The 25,932-nt window shown below is 43.2% G+C and overlaps 1 protein-coding gene across 3 annotated transcripts in view; it reads right to left on the bottom strand.

Annotated features, from left to right (window-relative positions):
* The window catches only part of EIF2AK4 (eukaryotic translation initiation factor 2 alpha kinase 4), a 3,701,979-nt gene that overhangs the window by 1,210,590 nt on the left and 2,465,457 nt on the right, over nucleotides 1–25,932 (bottom strand). For all 3 annotated transcript variants that reach the window (XM_044073832.1, XM_044073831.1, XM_044073833.1), the window contains one exon: nucleotides 5,428–5,598. In XM_044073832.1, the coding sequence (XP_043929767.1) occupies nucleotides 5,428–5,598 (171 nt within the window). The remainder of the gene's footprint in view (nucleotides 1–5,427; nucleotides 5,599–25,932) is intronic.

The following is a 25,932-nucleotide window of genomic DNA, read 5'->3' as shown; positions in this document are numbered from 1 at the left end:
TAAAGAACCTCTAGTCATTCTGAACCACACATTTCTGCCATCTGTCTGGTTCTGGGAGAAGGACAGAAAAATGGATTCCCATGCGAGATAAAGTCTTCCCATCTGGTTCACTCCTAGTGAAAGAGTCTTCTTCACCTTAGAGTCGAATATGGTGGATCCATCATAAAATACAGTGTTGAATGAAGACTTGAAGGGCTCTGAAAAATAACAAAGGTGGATCCAGGAAAGGCTTCTAATGGTTATTCCTGAACCTGCAGCTATAGAAACTCCCTCTGAGAGGTGAGAAATCAGTCTCAAGGAGGCATTAGATAAGGACTGGAATGTGGCCAGTTGTGAAGACATCATCGTGTCCTCTGCAGACATGCATCCCAAAAGGGTATTGGAAAAGAGTTTGAGCAAAATTTCTCTCAAATTTCATTACATGTGCCAGATAATTCATAGACTGGAGGGCAAAGGCCACTGAGTTATAATATGCTTCTCAAATCTGTCCAACATCCTAGACTCTCTGTTAGGGGATGGATAGAAAAACTCTGTTCCATGCGCTCTTTCTGCAACCACCACAGCATCCACTGGGGGACTGATGGTCCAATAAGCTCTATCCTTGGGTGCAACAAGATATTTCTCAGGGCATATGGTGATGGGATCCTTGACATCCAGATCCTTCCAAGCCTGATGGGAGAGATAAGATCTACTATCACATTCGCTGATGGGACTACCCAAGTTGTAATTGAACCTGCAAGAAAAGCCTCAAGAAGCACAGATTTTTCTTGAGAAGGGGGGCCAGCAAACCAGATATGAGGTAATTAAGGAGAAGGGGGGTTGTCGGAAAGGGGAGGAGCTCAAGCTATGGAACCTAAAGTCTATTACAGGGGCCCAGGATGGATCTGACATCAGATCTGAGAACCATCAGTTGCGGTATGGATGAAAAAGACATCATCAGATAGACAGATAATAGATACCCCCCCTCTTTAGCTGTGTGTGTGTGTGTGTGTGTGTGTGTGTGTGTGTGTGTGTGTGTGTGTGTGTGTGTGTGCATATATATATATATATATATATATATATATATATATATATATATATATAGAGAGAGAGAGAGATAAATATATATATTTACAAACACGCACACACACATATATATATATATATATATATATATATATCTATGGGTCCCCTTCGAATGGTCAACATCTTACAATGTCGACATTCATATGGTCGAGACCATATGATCGACATTTGAAATGTCAACTATGGGGAACTGGCATCTCTCTACAGTGCGGAATGGAAAGATTTCCACTTCCACACTGTTGTGCGATCTCGGAGTTGGCATATTTAAGTTCTGGTCGGTGTGGGGGGTTGCAGGGGGGGGGTGAAGCCCCCCCTGCTAGCAGCGTTAAGGTAAGTTTGTTTTTGTTTTTTAGATTCTACTTGTATGGTCGACATTTCAAATGTCGATCATATGGTCTCGGCAACATGAATTTCGACATTATGAAATGTCAACCATATCAAGTAGACCCATATATATATATATATATATATATATATATATATATATATATATATATATATATATGGATCACCTTTAAAACCTCGAAATCGCGTTTGCCCGACACACTAATGACCGACAACAAAAAACGCTGACAACGCAAAACACCGAAAACCATTACACCAACACACTACACATAAACAACACAGTACACTACATAACATATGCACTATCCCTAACCCAAACCCTAACCCTAAGGTCCGACACTACCGCACACTTACCCTACCTGCACCCTAACCCTAACTCACTTACCCACCCCTAAACCCACAGTCCCTCACTATCGCACACACACCCTACCTGCACCCTAACCCTAACTCACTTAACCCACCCCTAACCCACAGTCCCTCACTATCGCACACACACCCTACATGCACCCTAACCCTAACTCACTTAACCCACCCCTAACCCACAGTCCCTCACTATCGCACACACCCTACATGCACCCTAACCCTAACTCACTTAACCCACCCCTAACCCACAGTCCCTCACTATCGCACACACCCTACATGCACCCTAACCCTAACTCACTTAACCCACCCCTAACCCACAGTCCCTCACTATCGCACACACACCCTACATGCACCCTAACCCTAACTCACTTAACCCACCCCTAACCCACAGTCCCTCACTATCGCACACACACCCTACATGCACCCTAACCCTAACTCACTTAACCCACCCCTAACCCACAGTCCCTCACTATCACACACTTACCTGTCCGCTCCCTAACACTAAATCCCTCACTCGATCGCACACTTACCGAGTCCGTCGGGTTCTCACCTTGTCGGTCATCTGCGTTGTCGGTATTCTCGTCCCGTCGGATTCCGTGTCGGGCAAACGCGATTTCGAGGTTTTAAAGGTGACCCATATATATATATATATATATATATATATATATATATATATAATAGATGCATACATAACTAAATACATACAGATCATCTTTCTCTCTCTCTCTTTATGTATAGATATATGTGTGTGAGTGTGTGTGTGTATATATGTAGATGGTATTATGCTGTAGACAGACTGCGGTGGTGGTGCTGCGGTAGCGTTGTCGCCTCACAGTAAGACGCTGTCCGGTTCGATTCTTAGCTAGAGCGTCATCTGCATGGAGGCATGCGTGAATGGGCATACCTTCGTTCAAGGTTGCGCGTCAGAGCTGGCAACTCGGTACGTAAAAATCAACTGCCAATCATTAGCGGACCGGAGTTCCGCTGTGGCGACCCCTAACCGGGAAAAGCCGAAAGACACAACAACTTTACGCTGTAGACAGAGGTAAGAGGGTTCGTATTAGAGAGGGGAAAGGGGATAGCTTTAGTAATTTGCTTATTTGTTGTTGGTGCATATTTCTGTGTGTCCTGTGTAGTGGTAATGTTACAGAAAGGGTTTTTTCTAAGGAAAGAGTTAGGGTTTAGGTTAGCATGCATTAGTAAGGTAGTGCATGTGGGTGAATCACCCCCTCCCCACCCACCTTACTAATGTATGCTAGCTCCTAACCTTAATCTGTTCCTTACCTGTATAATTTTAGCTGAAACTATCTTGGTAAATATCCTTTTGGTTATAATGTTAACTTAGAATGTGGTCTCAATAGCTGGAGGACCTTGTTTTTCATAGGGAACATGACTGCTGCCTTGTTTGGAGCATGCTCTTCAATGATGGGCAATACCCCTCCAACAGAAGCTTGAAAGGAAGGGCATTTAGTAATCATCTGGCCCTTACTGATACTAGGAACCAATTTTCTTTTTTTATAGTGGTATTGTGACACTCCATGGGGTTTGACAAATATACAAAACCCAGCATGTTTCCAATTATTCAAAACAGTGCTGCAGTTTGGGTTCACAGCAAAGAAAAATTAACGGGAGGCCATTTTCAATTCTGGGTAGCAGTATTTTGATACATATGGCTTGTCATGCCTCAGCCATAATAAGACTTGAAGTTTTACAGACACTGTTAGTTAAGTACCTTATCAACTTCAGTTTCAGTAAGATGTGTGAAGGAAAAACTGGTGCAGTGCGCAATGCCTGGATATCTTTGATGAGCTAATTGCAACCTGGAACTTATTTCCACAAGGTACTCAAAACAAAATAAAAATTACTCCACCATCCACAGACATGTACCTCAGCCACCCACATGTCGGGGGGTGCAGAAGTACAACAGCTCACTGTAAAAATGCACTAGACAAAGGTCTGAAAAACAAAACTACTGGTGAAGGTCATCTGAAACTGATGAAGGCCTAAACAGAGTCCCAGAGTTGTCAGGTGTAGACTACATTTTGCTTTATCACTCAGGTAAGCACTCCAGGAGGGATGGGATGACAACTTCAATCAAAATGAAAGCACTACAGCCCTCCTCTTCTTCTTTACCTTTAAGGTTAAAGGTGGCTCTCATAACAGGAAAAACTCCAGTGTAATATAGACTAAGACTTAACATGCTGTCTGCCCTTGGGAATGTTATGTTTGTTTAGAGGAAGCAGGCAGTCACAGTCATGGTAATTACACTTGCTTTTGTCAGCTGACATGACTTTCAGAAAGAAGTCATCAGGACTTAACCAAGCAACCTCCACATGACTTCTAACAATTATATTCCAGCCCTGATGAGAATGACAGAGACCCCCTCCCACCAACGAATGACAGTCCTCTCCATGTTTTTATTATTTATATATACTGGTGGACCAGTCATTTTTGTCTTTTTTATCTATGGACACAGGTGGAACAGGAAATCTAACTGAACAGTCTACATACAGTAGAGACCTGTGAAAAGCTCCACAAAACATACAGCAGATTACATTAAATATCTTGTTCAATAATGCAACAAACATGAACAAACTTAATAAGTGAAATACACTGAATAAAATACTAATGAAGACAAGATAAATGTTATTTGTGAAAAGTACAAACTGAAAGAGTACTTCATACTTGCTTTAAAAAAAAAAAAACTTACCTAAGAGTTTATCTCTTTGTTCGGGATTTGGGAACTTATATGGATGGTGACCTAACTTTCAACTATGTCTCCACTGTCATACATAAGAAGGTTCTTCTACACTGGATAGCTTAAAACAAAGGGATTATGTCCAGACAAAGAGATTTCATAGTCCTCCTTCACTCAACCTTCATTAGCCCAGTCATAGAGTATAGTGCCCCCTTCGGTATGTATCTGTCCAAACCCATGCAACAACTGGAATGCTCAAAGAGATACCTTACTAAAAATATAGAAGGCCTAAACAATATTTCTTACATGGACCAACTCAAAGCCCTGTCACTATACTTGGTATCCCACAGACTGTTAAGCAGTGACCTGTGAATGGCATACAAAGCATCCTCTGACCCAGTAGTGATGGATTTACTGCCCACCAGCACATGAAATGGCATCAGAAAATGGAAGTTCTAGGGATCTAAACCTCTTCCACAACATCAACAGAATAGTTTGGAGGGACAGGTATATTTTGCAAAGGATACCTCTGCTAAGCATCAGACTTGCCATCCACATAAAACAGAGTTGATCCCTGTTCCTTTTCAAGTGCAATTTAGATCTATGGATGGGAAATGGAAAATTTTACCCAGGACTGCCCCCTGCACCACTGCTAATGGACAGATACAGCTCCTAAATAGTTTATAGTATTATCAACAGTATAATCCCAGTTATTTCTCATTAGAATATAATTATTGACACTGGAAGGGTAAGGCCAATATATAAGCAAATGGGATAGGTTATTTCGAGCCCAAAAAGGGAAACTGGCTAGGCTTAAAACTGCCTGCAAGAACAGCTAGCCTAGTACTTATGAACCTATGAGTGTACTAATAAAAGCCAAGTAAATGGCATAACAAATATCAAACAGAAGTCTGATATACTAAAAACCTTTCACTTGTTCAAACTTTAATACCAACCTGCAATTTAATTCCAAATTTCTTTAAAAGATCTACAATCTCTTCCAGGTCCTTAAGACCTTGCTTGGCTAATGGTCCGACAGGTGTTTTGTTCTTTGTCAGGGGTTTAATTAGAATAATTATTTCCTGTAATTCTCCTTTCTGTTCAATGTAGCGATACAACTGTTCCACCTAAGAGAAAAATGTACAAGAAATCAAATTTTTTTTACAGGTGCTGAGCATATAAAAAAAGAATGATCTCACTGGCTGGAATCACACTGTACCTTGAAAAAAGATCTTGAGTTATTTAGGTACCTACCTTACCACTAGATTTTTGACAATTTAGAAGTCAGAATGGTAATCCTGTATGCATGCATCTCCCCTCCACAAGACAGGTCTTCCTTTTAAAGCAGTGTTCAGGAAGGGACACAATTCTCACAGCTTACTCTATTTATCAATAACATCATTAATAAAATGCCCATAAATTGAGATGTGCCCTTCCCTCTTCAGTTCTGTTCAGCCATAGCATATCACTGATGAAGCAATCACAATTTATATTTGAAAACAGTCCACCATTTCAGTAAAAACCAAGTGCCATATGTCCTTGAGAAGGATAGTGATTAGGAATCTTTTTGACAAAGAATCTCTTAAAGATACAATGTTAAGATTGGTAGCTGTCCTGCAGGAAACAAAAAACAAATGGCTTATTTAAAAAAAGCCAGAAAAAAGTTGTGAGAGATACTCACCATAACCAATGGTGTCTGAAAGTACAGTTTTGTACCTACCATAAATGTAGATGTCCGATAGGTATGCATCTGCAGTCATAACATATGGGTTGTCCTGCCTCAGGCAGCCCTTCGGTCGGCCGGATTCCAAAGTCTGGGTCTGGCCTCGGCTGATGTCGCACTTTCCCCGACGTCAGGGCGTCTGGGGTATAAAAGCATCAGCCGACGCCATTTTCCTCAGTTTTTCTTGCCCCAGATGCCAGGTGCCCTCTAGGAAGGCTAAATTTGGGTAAATGCAAAAAATTCCAAACATTTGCAAAATTATATAAATATATACATGTATATACAAACAAATACACCATAATAGATTCCCCCAGCTAGCTAAAAGAGGGGTAAGTACCTTAGGAATACCACAGAGGGGTAGGAGGGAGGGTAACCCTGACTGCAGATGCATACCTATCGGACATCTACATTTATGGTAGGTACAAAACTGTACTATGTCCTTCAAGGATGCATCTGCAGTCATAACATATGGGTAGAATACCATAGCCAATCTGGGGGAGGAGGTGCTAAGAAAAGTATGGTGTAGTTAAGATCTCCTGCAGGACTGCAGTAGCAAAACCTACTCTGGATCTGGAGTATAAAGGTAGATTGTAATGTTTGGCAAATGTATGCACGGAGCTCCCAGTAGCAGCTTCTAAAATGTCCTTGGTAGCCACCCCTCGTAGAAAGGCTGTAGTGGTGGCCGTGGCCCTTGTGGAATGAGGCCTGATGTTTTCAGGAACTGGCTTTCCATGAAAGGAGTAACAAAATCGAATGCAATTTCCTATCCATTTTGAAATTGTCTGTTTGGAAATTGCCTTTCCTTGCACTCCAGAAGCATATGCTACAAATAGTTGGTCAGTTTTTCTGCTAGTTTTAGTTCTGTCCAAGTAGTAGCGTAGTTGTCTGTGTATATCCAGGGTATGCAGCAGTTTTTCCCCTCTATTCTGTGGATTTGGGAAGAACGTAGGCAAGTGAATAGCTTGGTTCAAGGATACCCTAGATACCACCTTTGGCATAAAAGTAGGATTGGTTCTTAGTGAAACTCTGTCCTGATGGAAAATAAGAAATGGCTGTACTGCCATTAATGCTTGTAACTCAGATACTCTTCTTGCTGAAGTTATTGCCAGAAGGAATGCAGTTTTCCAAGACAGAAACTGTAGATCCGCCGATGCTGCTGGTTCAAAAGGAGGAAGTGTCAGTTTCTCCAGCACAAAGTTGAGATCCCAAGCAGGTAGAGGGGGTCTTCTTGGAGGTTTAATATTTTTGATCCCTCTCAGAAATTGTCTGAGGAGAGGGTGTGAGAAGATTGGATCCACATTGTATTCTGCTGAAATTGCTGAGGCATGAATCTTAATGGAAGAATAGGACAGGCCGTTGTGGAACAATTCTGCTAAGTATTCCAGAATATGTGTTATGCTTGCCACTGCCACATTTGAGCCTTTTGATGCGTTCCAAATGAGAAATCTTTTCCATTTAGCTGAGTATGTCTTCCTTGTGGAAGGCCGGCGAGCTTCCAAGATAATGTCCTTCACTTTCTGTGATAAAACAGTGTGATTGGGATTTAAGGAATTTTCCAGGCAGTTAGATGCAATGTTTTCAAGTTGGGATGCATGATCTTGAAATTGTTCTGCGTCAGAAGAAGAGGCCATAGGGGGAAGAGGCCATGGTTTTGCCTGAGACATGCTTCTCAATAATGGATACCAGTGTTGCCTTGGCCAGTCTGGAGCTATCAGTATCACTCTTGGCTGTTCCTCCCTGATCTTCAGTAGAACCTTGTACATTAATGGAAGATGTGGGAAGGCATATACTTTTAGAGCTTTCCAGCTGAAAGAGAGAGAGTCCACCCTCCAAGCTTGTGGGTGGTATGTCCTTGAGCAGAATGTCTTCAGTTGATGGTTGAGGGGGGAAGCGAACAGATCTATCTCCGGCGTTCCCCATGCCTTTGCTATGAGTTGGAAGATGTCTGGGTGCAGCATCTATTCGTGTGCATCCATGGTAGTTCTGCTTAAGCTGTCTGCCAGTGTATTTTCTTTTCCTGGTACGAACTGGGCTTGTAGTTGGATATTGAGTTTCAGGCATAGTTCCCATAGTTTCATAGCTAGCAGGCATAGGGGGTAAGAGTGTGTGCCTCCCTGCTTGTTTATGTACCACATGACCGTGGTGTTGTCTGTCCTTATTAACAGGTGTCCTTGTTGGAGGAAGGGTTTGAAAGCCTCGATTGCATGCATCACTGCCAGCATTTCCTTTTGGTTTATGTGCATGCTTAGCTGTCCCTGAGACCATAGGCCTTGGATACATTTGCCCTCCATGTGTGCTCCCCATCCTCGGTCTGAAGCATCCGTGGTGATGGTTTGTCTTGTTTTTGGTTTGTTGAATGGCAACCCTCTGTTGGACTGGCAGGCCTGAGCCCACCACAGAAATTCTTTTTGAAGGCAAGGAATGATTGGTATCAGGGTTTCTAAACTGTGACTGTGTTGAGACCATACACTCCTTAGGTACCATTGTAATTTTCTCATATGCAGCCTGGCCTGTGGTATCAGAATTATGCAGGATGCCATGTAACCCAGGGCCTGCAGGATTTTCCTTGCAGTAAGCTGAGTTTGTTTTGTCAGAATCATGAAGTAATCTGGAAGTTGTTTTTGTTTTTCTTCTGTGAGAAAAGCCATTTGGGTGGTTGTGTCCAGATCTGCACCCAAAAAGGTTATCCTTTGGCATGGCACAAGTCTTGACTTTTGGATGTTGACTGTGTAACCCAAGGCCTGTAGCAGGTGGATGGCATAGGCCAAGTCCTTTAGCAAATCTCCCTTGTTGTCCGGTTGTATTAGGCAGTCGTCCAGATATGGGTAGATTTGAATCCCCTGAAGTCTGCAGTGTGCCATTACTGATGCCAGGCATTTCGTGAATACTCTGGGTGCAGTAGATAAGCCAAACGGCAATGCTGAGAATTGATAATGCTCTGATCCTGCAAGAAATCTGAGGTGTCTTCTGCAACTTGGTCGAATAGGGACGTGCAGGTATGCCTGCTTGAGATCTAGAGTCACCAGCCAAGACTCCTTGCCCAACATGGGAAGAAGTTGCTGTAGGGTCAGCATCTTGAATTTTGGCACAATGAGGTAAGTATTCAGTGCGGACAGGTCGAGAATAGGCCTCCATTGATTTTCTTTTCTTGGTACAAGGAATAGTCTGGAGTAAAATCCTTGGCCTTGTTCTGAAAGTGGTACCTTTTCTATAGCTTTCATCTGAAGCAAATTGTTGATCTGCCTTAAAGCATCTGCTCTCTGATTTGGTGGAAGGTTTGGCATGCCGTTTCTTTTTGGCAAAGTGTGGAAGTGGAACCTGTATCCCTTGTCTATTATTTGCAGTGTCCATGTGTCCCTTGTAATGTAATGCCAGTTTTTTGAGAATAAAGCCAGCTTTCCGCCCAAGGGTGCTTCCAGTTGATCCCTGGTAGGCGGAATCAGAGCAAAGTCATTGAGCCTGTCCTGGTGTAGTAGTAGTTGTTGCTGCTGTTGCACTACTCCTCTGGTTGGCAGGCTGCCACTGACGGCCTCTGTAGGACCCCTTCGATTGGCCTCTGCCTCTAGGGCGCCTGTTCCTGCCTCTCTGGGCTCTGTCCGAGTCTGGAAAGGACCAATTCTTAGAAGGCCGGTTTCTGCTGAATCTCGGTGGTTGTACTTGCAGGAAATCCTTAACTGTTTGCACAAATTTTGCCTTTTCTTCAACCTTTTTTAAGATCTCCTGAGCAGAGGAGCCAAATAAATTTTGTTTCTCCATTGGGGCATCCAGGAGTTTAGCTTTAACATGGTCTGGCAAAGATTGTTCCTTCAGCCAGGCATGCCTACGAATAACTGCCCCAGTCATAGCTGACCTAAATGAAGCCTCCAATGCATCATAGCCACATTTTAAGAAATGATTACTAACCTGTTGTGAGTTGTGTACCAAATCCTGAAGTGATTTACGGTCAAGGGGTTCAGGAGAAGAAAGTTTCTTATTCAGCTCATCTAACAAATACTCTTGGTACTGTATCATATGAAATTGACATTTTAATGCCCTGACAGAAAGAGTTGCAGAAGTATATACCTTCTTTCCCCATCTCTCTAAAGCTCTAGACTCTCTTTCAGAGGGTAGAGGATTTTTGGCAGTGGCGGCCGCAACCCCTTTAGGGCCCTGAGAAATAGTTTCTGGGTCTGCAGAATGGGCTTTATACAGATGGAAATGAGAATTCGGGACCCTGTAGTATCTATCAGGTTTGGCAGGGGCCGGAGGAAGAGTGTCAGGGGCTGTACTGACATCATTGTACACATCATCAATTACATTCAAAACAGGAGGTATACCTAAGGGCCTATGTTGAGGTAAATGCAAAAAGGTCCTTAATCTTTTTCTAGAATCAGAGAATTCCTGACCTTGCCATTGAAAATGCTCTCTCATGGAGTGTAGAGTCTCACCAAAGGAAAACTCTTCAGGAGGGGAGGCCGAAGGGATAGATTCCTCAGCATCTGAATCCACATAAGGCGAATAAGCCTCCTCCTGGTGGTCTGACAACTCAGATCCATCCGTGGACTCATCTGAAGAGTGTGGGTCAGAGGGGTCAGTCCTGGGCCTTTTGTCTGGTGGAGGGTGAGAGGCCCTGTCTGGATGAGGTTGTGAACCTCTAATTAAAGAAATAAGGTCCTCTGCAAGGCTGAGGATCTGAGAACTAGAGGTAGGCCTCTGGGAGGAAGTCTTGGGAGGCAAACTTTTAGAAAGTTTAGCAGCTTTAACCCTAGAAAAAGCCTTAATGGACATGGAAGCAGGGGGCCTAGCTGCCCCACGTGCAGGAGTAGAAATGTCCAAAGGTATGGTGTCGGGCATTTCCTGGACACTGGTTTCGGTAGGTAGTTCGGTAGCCGACTCAGCCGGGGCCTCCCAGGCCGCGGTGGTCGGTTGAATGGATTCGGAAGTAGGAATCTCCGAGGACTCGGTTTCGGCCGAAACCGAGGCACTCGCGGTAGGCCTTACCGTGGTTTCAGCCGAAACCGCGGGCCGCAAGTGTCGGTCCTTGTCCTTCCGTTTTTTAACCAAATGCGAAGTCGGAGATTCCGACGGCATTTTATATGCAAAACTGGCCCCAAAAAATTCCTCTGCAAACTCCGACCGACGTCTAAGAGTTCATCGGTTGAAGGAAGCACAGGCAGAACAGGCCGATACGTCGTGGTCTGGGCCTAAGCAAGGAAGGCAGTAGGAATGGAAATCCTTATGAGGTATTTGTTTCCCACAAGTTAAACAATTATTTATTTTGTCTGACATCGGCTGAGGCAAGAAAGAGTCCCCAACGGGGTACTTAGCTTTTTTCGAAGTCTTCGGTAGCTGAATTCACTGGATCTGACCGACCGGCACTTGCGAACAGCTTCTGCTTCGGGCACCGCGCGGCAAGAAAGACTGAGGAAAATGGCGTCGGCTGATGCTTTTATACCCCAGACGCTCTGACGTCGGGGAAAGTGCGACATCAGCCAAGGCCAGACCCAGACTTTGGAATCCGGCCGACCGAAGGGCTGCCTGAGGCAGGACAACCCATATGTTATGACTGCAGATGCATCCTTGAAGGACATCAACAGTATTTCTGCTACTACTGTTCATTCATGGACCAGACAGATGTCAGTCTTCCAGATGGACTTCAGCAGCCCTCAGACATCCCAAGACCAGGTGTAAGTTACCACTCATGCTAAGGATGGCAGTAAGGAATACAGCTGTAATGGGGATAATAACCCATACCATTACTCACATTCTCAGTCCTTTACTGGGGGGTGGTCACCAATCAGTGTACATCATCTAACTGAGAAGACCATAAAAAAGTCTGAGTCAGGAAAAACAGTGCATTAATCCATCACCTGCGCTAACCCTGGATACTCTAAACAAAGCACACACAAAAATATCAACACCCTTTCAATGAATGGCAAGGAGCCACTTACCACGGGAATAGCAACATCAGCAACTGTACACACACAGCATTTATGGAATTGCTCCTTGGGAAGGAGGCAGCAGGAAATACATAACCCACTCCAGCAAGATGGGATGGTGACAGCTCATACTGCAGTAAAGATTCTACTATTCGAATACGTACATTTATGGTGAGCACACTCATACAACTGTACTACTTTCATCATAACAGGCATTGCTTCAGTTTTTTTCATAAATAAATAGGAAATTACCAAGCAGTGATAATCCACCTGTTTTCAAATCTGGGTGGATGACTACACTATTCTTTTGGATACCGCATGGCCAAGTCTGTCTAACTTCCAAACTGAATTCCCGCTTGTAATACTTACAGAAAATGTGAAAGGCATCCAAGGGACAGCTTCACATATACTTTGGCCTGACATATTCTTCATGATGACTGCAGAAATGTTAGTAGCCCATATGCAGCAAGCCCTGCTGTGGACAGAAAGTCTCTGATGATAATCATAACACAAGGATGACAGAGAGCCACAGCCTGTTGGGATACTAATGTTGCCTGACTTCCTAGCATGAAACAGGCAAACAGAAAAGATGACCATATAATCTAAAGCTTGTAGCTTTGTTAGTCTAACTGACACAAAAACTGTCTGCTAATGTCCATGGTGGCAGGACCTGTCACCTTTATCATATGGACTTGGTGACCAACAGACATCTGAATGGATGGCTTCAGTATCAGCTCCAAGACTTCCTTAGGCAACAGAGAGCCATTGGTCCAAAGTGTCACACTGTCCTTAATGAAGATGCATTGGATTCTCTGCCCATGAAGGTCTGCTGCTCTGAATATCTTCTGGCTGAACCAACATGGCACCAATTAAAGAGTTTTCTACAATAAGAATGGGACAACAGTGATCTGGAAGGGAAAAGAAGTTTCTGCTTATGAAGCTCAAATCAAATACAGAAAAAGGCACTTCTCTCCCTGGGGGCCTCAGACGTGAGATGCTTATTACGAACATACTCAGAACAGGTATGAAGGATAATGAAGGGACCAAAGGCAGAAAGGCTGACACTACTGACAGGTGTACTTTGATAAATGAATAATCAAAAGCATTTTCAGACAGATCAAAGAGTACTGCAGTACTTAATGAACCAAGGAGGCTGTTGGATCTAGATACTTTTTCTTGTGGCAGAATAAAAAGAGCCTTTTGACCTCCTGTAAAATGCAAGCTACTTCAGTACAGAATATATGTGGTACTAGATGAAGTTTCCGATCTGTTAAGGTAGAGCCCCCAATACTGGTAGTATAGGGGTATCAGGGTCTTTTCCTCATAGTTCAACAGTGCACAGTAAACTGGTAGAGTTACCAGATCTTCCATGGATACAAAAACTAGCTGGGTGAACCACATCTGTACTAACGACTTCAGTGATAAGAAGACAAATTCTACTTTTTTCCTTGCAAAATACACTTACTACAAAAGCAGGCAGAGCCCTTTCAAGAATAGACAAAATCCTTAATTTCATTTTCAAGCTTTCATTCCAAAAAAGTGTAGTACAAATAAGGCCCCACCTATACCTAACAATGTCATGTTTAAAAAATTAGCAGAGAAGATGTACTTGTAATGAATTTTATAAGGATGATGTTATAATTCAGTGTCCTGGAATCCTGTGCACAAACACAAAATTCAAAAACACAAATAAAAGAACTACTTGATCAGTTCAGAGCTTTTTAGCACTTTCTTCTTTAACAAACCAAAGACTTCATCCAATAAAACACAATATACAAACTGCCATATATATCCTCTCCAGGTGCTTACATAAAAAAACAGACAGTCATAGTTTAATCCAAACCCATGTGATGATTTACAGGTTTGCTGCTCTGTGTCTCAGGATACACTTATAATATTAACAGTCACTAAGTCCTGGACTTATACTGGCTTGCAATCTCAGCCATTTACAAATGTCTTTAATCTCCAGTAATGCTTTAAGTCAATACTTTATTCATTACTTTTATCAAATCCAGTTAAAATTATTTTTTACAGTCAGTACATTTTGTAATATGAACTTTCTCCTCAGCACAATCCTTTGATTCTCTAGGCCCAATGGTTGGAAGCACATATCTCCTGCCAGGACATACCACAGTATGATACACTGCACATAAGGGGGTGAACCTGGTCCCATGATCCTCAGCTCTGTTCCCATGCATACTGACAGAGAAAGAAACAAGTATACCACATTAGCAACTTACAGGACCATCAGTAAGTAATTATGGTAAGTTACCGTACTTACAAGACTATCAGCTCACATGAAGGTTGACCAAGTCATGAGCAAAGAAGGTCCCTCTCAAAGATAAACTGATATGATTAGCACTTGAACATCCTTTATACCATGCTTTATGAACATCTGCAATGTTTTATTTTATGCACTTAATCTCTAAGCATGTTCTTTCTCATGACAACATGAGTGCTGTAGGAGAGTCTCCAATAAAAGGAAACACCTAATGCTGGGATATCATATTGAATAGTTGTCAGGTATGTCTCAGATAGCAATATTAATAGCATTAATCTTTACAAACTAATTCAACATCTTGACTTGAGATGTACAAAAGCCAGGAAAGGTAGTTTTCCTGCAAAGGGGTTACATTCTGTTTGGGAACTGGGTTCTAAAATGAAAATGGCTGCTTGAAAAGTTGTGACAATAGCAATAACGAGAGCAGTTCTGTTTATCATCTGACATAAACTGGTAGAAAATGGCAAGTAAGTAGCCCATAAGCCAAAAAACCTACTAAGGATTAAGTTTTGATCTTCACTCATCACGGGTGCAGTAAATGCTACCCAGAAGTCAGGATAACAGCCCTCAACCCTCCATCTCCAAAATGAGGAATATTAATCCTCAAAATGTGGAACAAATGGGCAAAATGCGGAACATATACTAATGGCTTACTAACAACTTCAACTAGGAAGGTCATAGAATGGTTAAAATATGCTGGTTTTACTTAAAATGTATGACAGTTGGCACTGAGGGTTAAGGATGTATGCTACACAGGCTGTCCCTGGGTTAAAGACATCTGACTTAAGGAAAACCCATAGATGAGAACGGGTTGCTGCAATGTTGAAAATAATGTGAAAATTAATAAAAATCCTTAAAGTTGCCCAAATCTTACCTTGAAAATGAAGAATTATGCTGTACTTTCCTTTTCCCTGTTTTCCCCGTTTGTGAAGCTGCTCACACGTCTTGTTACAGCAGTTACTTCTACCTTCATGGAGAACAAAAAGGAATCGATTGGTTAAGAGATCACTGTGTTGGTGATCTGATTGGTCAAGACCGCTGTCTTGTACAGTAGAATGGGCAAATGACATTGCAGCTCACTAGGGTGTAGGTGACAGTAGGAGGTCTGGTAGAGGTCTGAAAGTTGAGGAAAGAGTGAAAAACATTCATGGGTGATGCCTGTAGTACAGAAATGTGAAGTGAAGTTTAAAAAGAGGTAAGTCTAACAGTTTTTTTTTTTTGTAAAGAACATTCTACTGTACTGTATGAACATACTTACGGTAGTGTTATTACACTGTACGTACGGTATTATTGTTCTTACTACAGTATACAGTATTATGTTTAAGTTTTTTTTTACATGGAAGTGTTTCTAAAGTGTTTTATATGTAAAGAAAAATAAAATAAATACTAGACTGAGGCAAACACTTGACTAAGTGACATTTAATAAGAACTATATGTACTTGTTTCGACTTGCATACAAATTTGACTTAAGGACAGACTAAAAAAATGGATCTCGTCCTTAACCCGGGGACTGCCTATAGTTCTGTGGTACAGGGTTTGATTCTCTCAGCTCTCATCTGCCTCAACCTTAAGCATGTCATTTAACCAGACATCGCTCCCAGGTCCCCCTGAAAAAGATTAAGTGCCTAGTGGGCCTTCCAGTTCAACAAAAGGATATTATTATTACTACTACTTTTAGCTACTCAATATTGTTTTCATGGAGGAATCACAGTTCTCCTCTTAGTGTAAATGGATTCTTAGAAAGCGCCCTGTTGTGATTTCTCTTATACTAATACCATGAACAGGTAAAAATTCGTTAGACTGAAATTTCTGACAAGTGAAATGGTAATAATATTGGAGTTTCTGAAAACTTAAATGGCAATAATTTACCATTTTATACATATTTTTTTTTTTTTTACATTTTTAACAGAAAGCTAGAATAGTTGAGTAAAATCTTACCATAACTACAGATGTCCTTCTCTTCTATATGCTGCAGTATTCATCACATTAGGGAATAGTCTGGCTCCGGCTGACTCGTACATCTGGCCCACATACAAAAGTTTACATGCTACTGTGAGGTATATGTGACACTGCAAATCTCTCCACGTATGTCAGTCATACAGAGACGTTGGGTATAAAAGCGGATGATGCCAGCACGCACCAACTTTAGAAATGAATGCTGAAAAGCACCAGCCTGAGCCTACATCACCAGGAAAGAATAGGCAAGCATCTGGGGGAAGGCAGTGGGGGGGGGGGCTGCAATACTACTGCAGCATATAGAAGAGAAGTGCAACTATGGTTATGGTAAGATTTTACACAACTATTCTATGTCCTTCTATTCAGATGCTGCAGTATTCATCACATTAGGGAGAATGCCAAGCTCAAGCTTGGGAAGGATTAGAGGGAGGAGGAGCAGAGGCTTTTTCTACAAAACCCTGTAGAATAGCTCTGGCATATCCAGCCCTGGACCTGGAGATGACATCAAGTTTATAATGTTTGTAGCTGCCTCCAGGACAAAACAAGTGTCTAAGCCTTTGAAAAAAGCCCCAAAAGAGGATACTGCCCCAGTGGAGTGTGCCCTCACTGGGGAAGAAAGGCTCTTACAGCAGCTTTAGAGATCCAGGAAGAAACTGTTTGCTTGGAAACCAGTTCACTCACGGCCCTTTGGTGATAGGACACAAACAGGCATTCAGATTTAAAGATCATTTTTGTTTTATCAAGGTAATATCTGAGTTGCCTGTGCACATCTAAGGTGTGCAGAATCCTCCCACTTGAAGATTGAGGGGAAGAAAAAAAAGGTGGGAAGGTTAACAGACTGATTAAGGGATAATTCGTTGACCACCTTAGGCATAAAGAAAGGGTTAGTATGTAAATATACCCTACCTCTGTGGAAGACAGTAAAAGGGGGATTAGACAGCAAAGCCTGCGGCTCAGACACCCTTCTGGTAGAGGTAATGGCCACTAGTAGAACTGTATTCCATGTGCAGTGCTGCAGGGAAGAGGAGTTTGCTGGCTCAAAGGGGGACAATGCATGCTTCTCTAGCACAAAATTGAGATCCCAAGGAGGAGGGACAGGTTTCCTTGATGATATTTTATGAAGGATGCCTTTAAGAAACAATTTAACCTCTAATCTAGAGGCTAAGGGAGGAGACATAGGCAGATAAGCGAACAGGTGAGGTCAACCATCAGTTCACACAGGTAGGACAATACCAGTCTAACATCTATCAACTGTGGTTGTAGGTCCTTCTTGCAACACCAGATGAAAAACCTTTTCCATTTGGAAACATAGGATTTCCTAGTAGTAGGTTTTCTGGCCTCCTACAGAACTTGAAGCTCATTCTCTGAGAATAGGTGTCAAAAGGGAATTAAAATGCTCTCACCCACACAGTCAGGTTGAGAGTTGACAGTTGTCGATGTATTAAGAGTTCCTTTGTCCTTTGTGAGTAGATCCATCCCTGTGGGATAACGTGATGAATGTCCCTGGCTAAGTGCAGGACAAGGGATAACCAAAGCTGCCTTGGCAGAAAGGGAGTCAGCAGCAAGATTTTTGTTGGTAGCAGGATCTTTTGAAGAAGAGGCAAAGGGGGAGGGGGATGCATAAAAAAAAAATCCCCTTCCATGAAAAGGATAGAGCGCCTACCTTCCAGGCCAAGGGGTGTGGGATCCTGGCACAGAATTTTTGAAGCTGTATTTTCATGGGGGAGGCAAAAAGATCTACTTGAAGCATACCCCAATGATGGATCAGGTCCAAAAACACATCCCTGTGTAACATCCATTTGTGGGACTGGGTCATGGACCTGCTTAGTGAGTCTGCCACCGCATTCTTCGCTGAAGGGAGGTAAACTGCCTTTGTAAAACTAATTCCCCAGGCATGCAGGGCTAGTCTGCATAACAGGTAAGATTTCGTTCCCCCCCTGACTGCTGATGTACCAAAAGACCGTGGTGTCTGTGAACCATCTCAGTGTCCCTTGCATTAGCTTGGATTTGAAGACCTGTAGGGAAAAAAACAGGGCCCTCATCTCTTTGACACGGATATGTTCCTTTGTTTGGGAGTCTAAACATCCCTGACCCTCCAAGACTGTAGGGTCATACCCCATCCTGTGCCTGAGGCATATTTGTATAACTCCTGAGAGGGCAGGGGTGGCTGGAGAGAGACCAGAATTTTTGGTCACCTGTAGGATCCATCAGTCCAGCTCCTTTCATATGCACGGTAGAAGTGGAATCATGAAATCCAGTGGGTAAGAGTGCTGCATCCAGACTGTTTTTAGGAACCATTGAATCTTTCACATGTGTAACTTGGCTCATGAGAGCACTGGAATCATAGATGCCATGAACCCCAAGATACACAGGTATTCCCTAGTAAACAGAGATTGAAGGGGTGAAATGCTCTGGAAATAACTCAGGAACATCAGCTTTTCTGTGGGCAATGAAGCCAGCATTTTCTTTGTTTGGGTCCTGCAACCCAGGAAAATTTGGTCTTGGGAGGGGATCAGCAAGGACTTCTGATAGCTTATAGAGAAGCCTAGGCTCTCCAGAAGAGAGATAACGAAGGGAAGATCTTCCTGACGTCAGTCTGAGGACTGTGCTTGGATTAGGATGTTGTCTACATACAGGAAGATCTGAATTTCCTGCAGTCTGCAAAATGCTATGACAGGAGCCAAGCATTTTGTGAAGACCCTTGGTGCTATAGATAGACCAAAGGGCAAAGCACAAAACTGAAAATGTAATGAAGCAACAGAAAAATGCAAAGTTTCCTGAACAAAGGGTGAATGGGATGTGACCATGAATGCTTGAGGGGGAATCAATGGAAGAAGAGATGGCATGTGGAAAGAGGGGACTTTCAGGAAGGTGTTCAGATGAGAAAAGTCCAGGATGGGTCTCCAAGGACCATCCTTCCTGGGGATTAAAATGGGGAGACCTCTTGGATTGTCTTCTGAGAAAGAAGGTCTGAAATGACCTGAGAAAAGAAACACATTTGTTCTTTTGGTGGAAGTGGAATGCCTCTGAAAGAAGGGTAATTTTTCCACACTGTGAAGTATCCTCTCTGGATGATGGACAAGACCCAATATTTCTGGGTGATATGATTCCAAGCATCAAGAGACTGAAATAGACAAAGGGGTAGGGGGTGGATGACCCTGAAGGCAGATAGTCACAGGCTACCAGGTTTTGAAGGGGGCTGAAAAGGCTGCTTAGGGGCTGGAGTAGATGGAGCAGATTTAGAAGAAGATGATGCCTGCTTCCTAGAGTAGATTTTGAGGAGGAAGATAAGACAGGTTTCCTAACAAAAACTGTCTTTGCAGGATAGTTCCTTTGGAACCTGGGGAGAGGGGAAAACAAGGATATGCCTGAGGTCCTGAAGCTCCTTACCTTTTTCCTGTAGGGATCTGAATAACTGCAGCCAAGCTACCAAATAATGCTTTATTATCTAAGGGGGTGTCCACCAATTTGGCCTTGAAGTCATCGGGTAAGGGCTGTAACCTCAGCCAAGAATATTTCCTAAGAACTGAACCAGAGGCAGTCACCCTAGCGGAAGCATCTGCAGTATCATGTCTGCACTTGAGTGCCTAGTTACCTGGGCAGAGGAATTAAGGAAAGCTGGCACTTTAGCCTTGGCAGAGTAGTCTGGGAGCTCTGAAAGAAGTTTAACTGCATATGAAAGGACAGCCAAGGAGTATTTGGCCAAGTGGGTCTGGTAACTGATTGCCCGGAAGGCCAGTGTGGCACAGATGTAAACCTTTTTTCTCAGCCTCTCTATGAGCTTGCTCTCTTTATCAGGTGGAATTAGGAAAGTGGAAGGTAACAATTTGAAAGCCTTCTCAGCTGAAACTGAAACGGTAGCTGGGTCTGCGGTAGCTGGGTCTGCAAATGGAGCTTTGAACAGGAACTTGGAGTGCTCAGGTACCTTGTAGAACCTATCTGGGCACTTGGAAGCTGGGGGCTGGGAGTCTGGACACTTGGATGTAGCAATAAAGGCATCCAGGTAGGGATGGCAGAGGGTGATGGAGAATCCATTTGCAAGAGATAATAATACCTCTTGTATATCACAGACTTGTGAGCAGTCCCACTTGAAGAAATCCTTCATTTTTTGAATAGTTTCCCCAAAGAAAACATCCTCCCAAGGGGAATCTGAACCATTAGATTCCTCTTCTGGGGAGGCATAGCCCAGGTAGGAAACAATTTGTGTGGAGAATGCTAAAGACTCATCCCTGAAGATTCCTATTCATCAGAAGAGGTATCCACAGTAACTCTCTTAAAAGCTGAGGAGGGAGAGAAAGCCTGCAGAGGAATAGGAGGAGAGGGCTGGGACAGAGCCATGAAAGCACTGAAAAGGGTTTGTGAAAAAGCCTGCCAATCAGGAGTTTGCTGTTGAGGAGCAGGTGTAACGTGCTTTGTTTGTAACCTTTTCTTCTTAGGGGCTTTCATGTGATGGAAGGTCGAAGGGCCTGATATCAGCCTACACTCTACTATGTCTGACATTACATCCTGGTGCACCATGATCTGGGTGATGCCACATGGACCTTCAGATACCACGAGCCACGGTTTCCCCTTTTTGCCCAAGTTGGACACATGCTTTTCCCTCGAGTATATGCTGGTGTACTCCTTCGGGGCTTCCAAAGTGGTACCCGCTGAAGGGGCATCCACCACCTCCGGGCCTACATCAGCCTCAAGAAGGACAACTGGAAGGGAGGGCACAAAAGTAACATCAGGCCAAGGTTTCTTGGCCTTCTTATCACTTGGCTCGTCCAAAGGACCCGATATCACCTCCATCTCCTGTGCGAGGTGCTTAAGATGCTGATTTTCTAAGTAGAGCTTAAGTGAAGCTAAGTGGCTTCTAAGAGTTTTGGGGACAAATGATTTGCTGAGTGCCAGCAGTGTGATCGTGGTCTGGGCTTAGACAAAAGAGGCAGAGGTCGTGGGTGTGTTTATGTGGAATCTCCCTTACACACTAACACTTACCCTTTCTAGCTGACAGGAAATCATCACAAAACACAGTACCACTAAAAGAATTAAGCAAGAAAAAAACCCAAAGGGGTACTTATCTGAATTAGGAATCACCACCGATCTGGTGACCAAACATCCGGAGCAGTTAAACAAGCAGGAGGCAGAGAAGTTCTGAAGTTGGTGCATGCTGACAACTGCTTTATACCCGACGTCTCTTTATGACCGACATACGTACAGAGATGTGCGGCATCACACGTACCTTGCAGTAGCATGTAAACCTTTGTATGCGGGCTGGACGTATGAGTCGGCCGGAGGCGGATTACTCCCTAATGTGATGAATGCTGCAGCATATGAAGAGAAAGATATGATGATATATCCATTTTAGAAAAAAAATTATGCAACATTACAGACTATGGGAAATTCATTTTTTTATGTCATGATTTAGATTCCAAGCTGAATACACATTTTTATACTGCTGTAAAATCCTCCTGTAGGATTAGCTGGGTGATTATTAACACATTTTGCATCTAGGTTCTGCAGTCTGAGAACTACAGTAGGAACAGGGATTTCAAGTGGCAGCCCAAAGCACAACTATATCCACCAACACACAACAGTTTTTACTATCTACTATTATAGCAGCATGCGTTAGGCTGTTTTAACTGAAAATAATAAAATCACAATAATAACGGATACTGAACTGCTTTCAATGTGCTTGCTGATGTCCTTATTGATCTGGCAGATTATGCAGAACTTTGGATTAATTTGCATAAAACCTACTCTTGCTGCTAAAACATTATGTATTTTAAGCAAGCTAATATAAAAATGCCTGCACTAAAAAGAAGGGGAACTACTACTTTCGGCTTTTCCCGGTTAGGGGTCGCCACAGCATATCACCTGTCCGCTCATGATTGGCAGTGGAGTTTTACGGTGTCGAGTTGCCAGCCCGGCGCCCAATCTTCCACAGAAGGAACACGCATTCATGCCTAGGGCCAATTTAGAGCGTCATCCACCTACAGCATGTCTTTGGGATGTGGGAGGAAACCGGAGCATCCGGAGGAAACTCACAACCACAGGGAGGACATGCAGACTCCGCACAGAAGGCACCCCAGCCAAGTATTGAACCGAAGAACCTCTTGCTGTGAGGCGGGAACGCTAACTGCTGCACCACCACGGCCGCCTCACTAAAAAGAAGGGGAACAATACTCAAAAATGATGACTCAGACAGGAATGCAAAACAAACAAAAAAAAAACTATAGCACTTCCACAATCAACCAAAACATGTTCAGATAATACTACCAAATAGTGTGTCAGCTTTAAATATAATAAAATATTAGTTCTTTCCTTCTGGAATTGACTTACTGTACAGACTACAGTTGTTTAAAATCTAACCATAACAGTAGATGTCCTTCTCTTCATGTTGTAGTATTCATCACCTCTGGGATCTCCTGTCAGCAATTCCCCACAACCCGCAAACATACCAAAGCCTTTATTACCAGGAGTGTGTCATACATCAGACATATGCTCCCCACATAAGTGTAGCGCATAAAGGTGATGTACGTACACTCCCAACTCAGCATTTCATTGCCACGAGTCCATACGCCATTGTCGTATGTTGATTTGAATGCCCTTCACTTTCACTGGTAATACTGAGCCTATGTCTTTCAGTTAAGTACCCTGTTGGGGTTCTTTTTTTCTTTTTCTTACATTTTTCAGTGGGTTACATGGCATTCAAGAAAGGGAAATGCGAGTGTGGGAGGCATATTCCCCATAAAGGCTGGCATGATAGGTGCTTATTCTGCTTAAGTGCATCTCATGATCAGACTTTTGTCAGGCCTTTGTACCAAAGACCTTGCATAGCCACCTTTCTTCACTTTCCATTTACCTTGAGAACGAATGTCTCAGGTTTTTGGCCCAGGGTACCATGGCAGAATCCGCTCTCCCCGAGTTACAGACCCCGCTTAAAAAGAAGGCCAAGAAGTCTAGGCCTGAGCCTGTTGCTGCCCAGCCTCCAATGGATGCCTCTCTTGAGGTCAGTAAAAACCCAAATCCCAGAAGTGATGAATACTGTAACAGTGATGTGGAAGGACATCACCTGCGTCTCCAAAGTAAAAATTATTTTCAAAGGGAGAAATTCAGGATGTATCTTAAACACTGAGTGACTAATGACTCTGATCTGAGTATACCAAATGAAAGTACAGTTGTGTAAGAGCTTACCTTAACCGTAGATGCCCTTCTCTTCACTGTTGTGGTATTCCTTATGATAGGGATCCCCTGCCAAGGGCGGCCTGATGTCTGGCAAGTATACCAAAGCCTTCAGGTTGCTTAAGGTACACCGTAAGTCATATATATGCTTCCTGCATACAGTGTAGTGCATAAAGGTGACATCCAGACCTACCATCCTTAGAATTAAGAGCCCCAGTAGGAACATCAGCCCAAGGAGTTGAGAGGCAACAAGTATATCCACAAGAGAAAAGAACCAGGGGGAGAAGACAGGGAGTAAATACTGCAACAGTGAAGAGAAGGACATCTATCATTATGGTACGTTCTTCTACAACTTTATGTCCTTCCATTTCACTGTTGCAGTATTCCTCACAATAGACAGTGTACAAGCTCAAAGAGAAGAAAAGGAGGAGGAAGGACAAGCAGAGCTCTCTAGAAACCCATGAAAAATGGCTCTAGCAAAACCATCTCTAGCTCTGGATATCAAATTCAACTTAAAAGTGTTTGGTAAGCATATGCAGTGAAGTCCAGGTAGCTGCCTTAAGAATAGTATCCAAACCCTTGAAAAAAGCACTAGAAGAAGCCACAGCCCTAGTAGAATGAACCTTAACAGAAGAAGAAAGGCTCTTGTCATGAAAGGAATTACAAAAAGAAATGGCTTTAGAAATCCAAGAAGAAATAGTTTGCTTGGAAACAGCCAATCCTAAGAATCTAGGATGAAAGGAAATAAAGAGCTGATCAGATTTACGAAAAGTCTTAGCCTCATCCAAATAAAATCGGAGTTGTCTATGCACATCCAAAGTGTGCAGCACCTTCTCACTAGCAGATTGCAGAGGGGGAAAAAGTGGGCAAATGAACAGACTAAGAGACAACTCATTCTCTACTTTGGGCATAAAAGAAGGATTAGTACGAAAGGACACCCTGTCCATATGGAACACTAAAAAGGAGGACAAGCCATAAGGGCTTGAAGCTCAGACACCAGTCTGGCAGAACTAAGTGCTAACAAAAGTACAGTCTTTTCTTCAAAGAACAATGCTGTAAGGAAGCTGAAGCTACAGGTTCAAAAAGAGCCTGGGTCAATTCTTCCAAAACAAAATTAAAATCCAAGGGAGGAGGGAAAAGCTGTCCCCTATGCTGACTGTCTAAAAAAAAACTCCAGCTGTACTCTGTGGCAATCTCTGCTTAACATACAGGGCCATGTCAAACCCTGAGCTGTTGGACATGCTCCACTTAAAGAAATCCTAATCCCTCAGAGCCACACGCTCCAGGGATCTAAACCTTGTCATCACAATGAAAAAAACATGCTGGGGGGATAGGTTCCTAACCCAGAGACTCCCCATACTCTGGAATAGACTGCCCATACATGTCAAACAGAGCACCTCCTTGGCCCTCTTCAAAAGGAACCTTGACGATTGGATAGTAGATGAGAAATTCACCTCAGGGATCACGTCAGCCGCCCTGCTAGACAGGGGTCCAGGGAAGTAAATATTGTGGGAAGAATAAGCTTCCTGAGAGTAGCCTTCGGCTGGCCCGAATACCAGAGACTTACTATTTCTGCATCATTTGCTGTAACTTGAGGACTGACATCAGGTCGTCAGGCTTCCCCTAATCAGCATGATAAGCTCTTCTGCCATTTTAAGCATTTGAGACTGAGGCAAGGGAGGAGGCATCTGAGAATGGGTAGTCGATTTCTTGGGTGTGGTTCGACCCCTGGGCCTAAGGGACTAAGTTGTTTTCGAAAGAACGGTAGTCATGAAAGAAGGGGTCGGTTTATGTTGTGATTCGGTGTTGTGAAGGACTTCCTCAAAAGGCGGTGCCTGCACAGCAGCTCCTGACCCATCCAAGGTAGAGACGACTGCAGGATCCTTAGTCAAAGAAGAGTTCTGTGGCATAACGGACTCCGAAAGGGTCTCGGTAGCAGCCTGCGAATTAAATGAAGCGGCCATCAGGGGCAGCAAAAGCACCTTACTGAGTTCCGGAGGACTGACGACTAGCTTAATGGAAGTGTCGTCGGAAGGTTTGGTCCATTGCCATCTGCCTCTGTCTTTATCTTTACGCTTTTTCAGAAGATCTGCTGTCAGATTGCTTACCGAAGCCATATCGGAATTCGAAAACTGTAAACGGAAATATCTGGCTACAATAAGGACCCGGCAACGAATAGTTCTGGCGTTAAACAGAGCACAGAAGCGACGATGAGGGATGTCGTGGTCTGGGCCTAGACAAGTGACGCAGTAAGAGTGGAAGTCCCGGTGTGGTATTTGCTTTCTACAGGTGAGACAATTATTAACTTTTTCTGACATCAGTTAGTGCAAGAAAAAAGGATCCCCAATGGGGTACTTGGCTTTCGAAGACTTCAACTTCAGTTAGGAAACAAAAACTCAGGTAGCGGCCGACCGGC

Source organism: Protopterus annectens, chromosome 6.part0, assembly GCF_019279795.1.
Source record: "Protopterus annectens isolate FY-2018-M chromosome 6.part0, PAN1.0, whole genome shotgun sequence".
Classification (NCBI taxonomy): domain Eukaryota; kingdom Metazoa; phylum Chordata; order Ceratodontiformes; family Protopteridae; genus Protopterus; species Protopterus annectens.
The sequence above is the reverse complement of the archived record's forward strand: the minus strand, read 5'-3'. Positions and strand labels throughout refer to the sequence as shown.